This window comes from Limulus polyphemus, unplaced genomic scaffold (assembly GCF_000517525.1).
Source record: "Limulus polyphemus unplaced genomic scaffold, Limulus_polyphemus-2.1.2 Scaffold4589, whole genome shotgun sequence".
Classification (NCBI taxonomy): Eukaryota; Metazoa; Arthropoda; class Merostomata; order Xiphosura; family Limulidae; genus Limulus; species Limulus polyphemus.
Genome location: NW_013670199.1, coordinates 37,225 through 40,517, shown reverse-complemented (window position 1 = coordinate 40,517; position 3,293 = coordinate 37,225). Strand labels below are relative to the sequence as shown.

General features: G+C 30.6%; 1 protein-coding gene across 1 annotated transcript in view; it reads left to right on the top strand.

Moving 5' to 3' along the window:
• The window catches only part of LOC106471384 (phosphoinositide 3-kinase regulatory subunit 4-like), an 80,856-nt gene that overhangs the window by 43,684 nt on the left and 33,879 nt on the right, over positions 1-3,293 (top strand). The window contains exons 11-12 of the mRNA XM_022399984.1: positions 1,047-1,216; positions 2,922-3,088. Of these exons, the coding sequence (XP_022255692.1) occupies positions 1,047-1,216; positions 2,922-3,088 (337 nt within the window). The remainder of the gene's footprint in view (positions 1-1,046; positions 1,217-2,921; positions 3,089-3,293) is intronic.

Here is a 3,293-nt window from a genome sequence, read left to right as displayed (position 1 = left end):
TATCATTGCAATCTGCCACATACTCAAGTATGTTTGACACTTCTTGATAAACTGAGCTCCATGATTTCTTATACCAGTCTTTTTGAAGTAGATCTTATACATAGATATATATTCTAAAACACTCGATGCATTTATATCAAGTGATTTGGTTTACCTATTTTGTCTTTAAACACAAAATAGTTCCTTATTCTAATAGGTTTAAGGATGACTCAAAATTCTACTTGTTGACAAATATTGCGTAATAAAGTCTTAAGTTGTTTCTTTATTTTCAAGGCATATTTAACTCGTTAGTGCTATTAACAAGCCTACGACTGTCTTTCAACGTATACTCATTACGTATAGATTTCATTAAACCATTACTCAACAATTTGGCTAATTTATAGATATAATACAAGTTTCACTGACAATTTTTTAAAGTATTTTTGGTTATCCATAAAGAATAACCAGCATGTGAACCAGTTGGTCTTATTTCTTTGTGTAATTGTTGATTTATAATGTTCTCTTCTTTTTTTTTATCTTCAATAAATATCTACTTAGGTTTAGTTGGATCTTTCTCTAGTCTGTAAAATTTAGTAATATCGTTTATAATTTCAAGAACCTTATTTTTATAATCTTTTTTTGGCCATTAAAAACTTGAATCCAGAATTAAGTAGATAGTTAAGTACTGGTGAGCTTCTTTTGAAAATAAGAACTTGACAACTACAAATTATTTGTTAAAGTATGAGTTCTGGTTGTTTTTTTAACTAAGACAAGATTATAGTGTCAGTTCTTATTTATACTAAGATAAACCAAGCTTATTATTCAAAAATATAAAATATTACAATTACTATATACTTTTTTTACATCATATTTAAAATAGAATTTATGACTTGGTAATAAATAATGGGTTGAAGATGTAACTTGCAGATTTTATTGTCATTTCCTGTAATTCTAGTTAAGGTGAATATATTTTTGTTAGCTTCAATAATCTTTTGATTAACACTTTTGTACATTATTCTCAAAAAAAAGTCTATTTTATTTCCAAGATGTCTTAACTTTTTTTTTAGTCTCATGGATTCAAGAATGTCTTTATCAAAGGAAAAAGATGGAGTGATTGACCTTACAGCTTATAATAACCTTGCTTATAATTGTCAGTCTGTGGACCTGGGAGTATTAGAACCTGGTGTTGATGTCCAACAGCTATCACAAAATAGGTGCGAGGTATCTTTATTAAATCGCACATTCATCTTTTGATGAACAAACATGACAAATATTATTAACAAACGTTTGTTACATGTAAGATGGAATATCAAAACATGATTTTTGAAGTAATGAACATTTACCACAGTTGCAATGGGATGCTTGAAAGTACATGTGTGTGTGTGTGTTACTGTTAGTACATAAATAATAATATTGGTGTTGTGGCACATTTTATTCTTACATACACATTTGTAGCTTAAGGATGTTTGATGTTGAAATGCAATAAAATATTGAACAGATGAAGGAAAAACACATTCAAATCCATTTGATTTTTATGTTACAGAAACTAATGTTATAACTTAGGTGAAAGCTATAAAAATCATAAAAAAAACATTGGTAAATATTTTTTGTGTGTGTCTGTATGTGAAATAGTCGTAAGTTAAAAAATATCAGGAATGCAAATATTTCATAGCAGTGCTATCTGTTGATCAATTGATGAACTAGATTTATGATCTAGGAATTAATTTTCTAACATAACACAATCAAAATACAGTACTTACAAAAGATGAAAAGCGCTTCGTCATTGGGCACAGATTAAATGAATATGTAGATACTTTCATTTTGTTATGTATGTGGGTACTTCCACTATAAATAGAACATAGTGGGTAGTAGGTAAATTTCTTTACTCGTAGGTAATAACAGCCATTCACAAAGAGTATACCGTTACTAATGTGTGAACCTTCAATACTGTAATTGCCTACGATAAAGTATTAATCGAGTGGTTCCCTAAGACTGGTTGATAAATTACTCTAACATACATTTTATAAATGTATCAGTTACTTGCCTGTATTCACCAAATTTAATTGATTGACCATCATGACCTGATGTAATAGGCTACATAACATTGATCTTAATAGAATGGACATTGTTTTGTACAGAAAATCTTAAACTAAAGTAGATAATCTAGTTATATCATTCTTTTTCTGTCTCCTGGTTTCCCCAGAACAATATACTTACAGTGTACTTTTCTATGGTCCACTGTAAAACTAAGAACTGTACATGAATATTATTTATATGTATAAGTGTAGTCATTGGCATAAGTTTATCGGATACAATGGTTATTTTTACCTGTATTTGTACAGACCATAGTTTTAGTGCAGTATATATTTCATCAACAAAAGTTTTATATTTGCTTCTAAGTTGGAGTCTCAAGCAGATTTATTTTGTAATGCCAATCCTGATAGTACAATAACAAGGCTTCTGTTTAGTAAAAATTAGAAATGTTTAACTCTTCAAATACATAAAAAATTAAGTAAGTTAATATTCTCATATATCAATTAACTTCATTGTTGTTAAAAAAAAAAAAAGACGTACAAGAAGGAGATTTTACTCCCAACACGTTTTTACTGCAGTACCTGGCAATATGTTCTTCATATACTTGTTTTGTGGTTTACTTCCTCCATCCTGTGTAACTAGTTGTCTAACTAATCCTTTCAGTTTCTATAATCAGGGGTAACTGATGTTTCAGTACTACTTGATTTGATAATCTCATAATTTCTAAATGGTGCCTTTAGTTGTTTATCTGTGACTTTAATGGATTCAAGCTCCATCTCTAACTGAAGAGCTTTCCTTAAAGATTTACACCTGCTGCGTTTCAAGTTAACTTGCATATCTTCATCTGTTATGGCATTTATAAATTGGTCATATGTCAATGAATGCATCATTTCACATGGAGGATCCAGGCAGAGTAATTGGTCACGTGCCAATGAATGCATCATTTCACATGGAGGATCCAGGCAGAGTAATTGGTCACATGCCAATGAATGCATCATTTCACATGGAGGATCCAGGCAGAGTAATTGGTCACATGCCAATGAATGCATCATTTCACATGGAGGATCCAGGCAGAGTAATTGGTCACATGCCAATGAATGCATCATTTCACATGGAGGATCCAGGCAGAGTCATTGGTCACGTGCCAATGTTAAGTTAGGTTAGGTTATACATTGGCTAAATGTATAGGCATACATAACCTAAATAGTGAACATATGCTAACGTCAGACATAAAAGTTGTTGTTCATGAAACTGGTGATATAAGTGGTGCCTTCAGCACT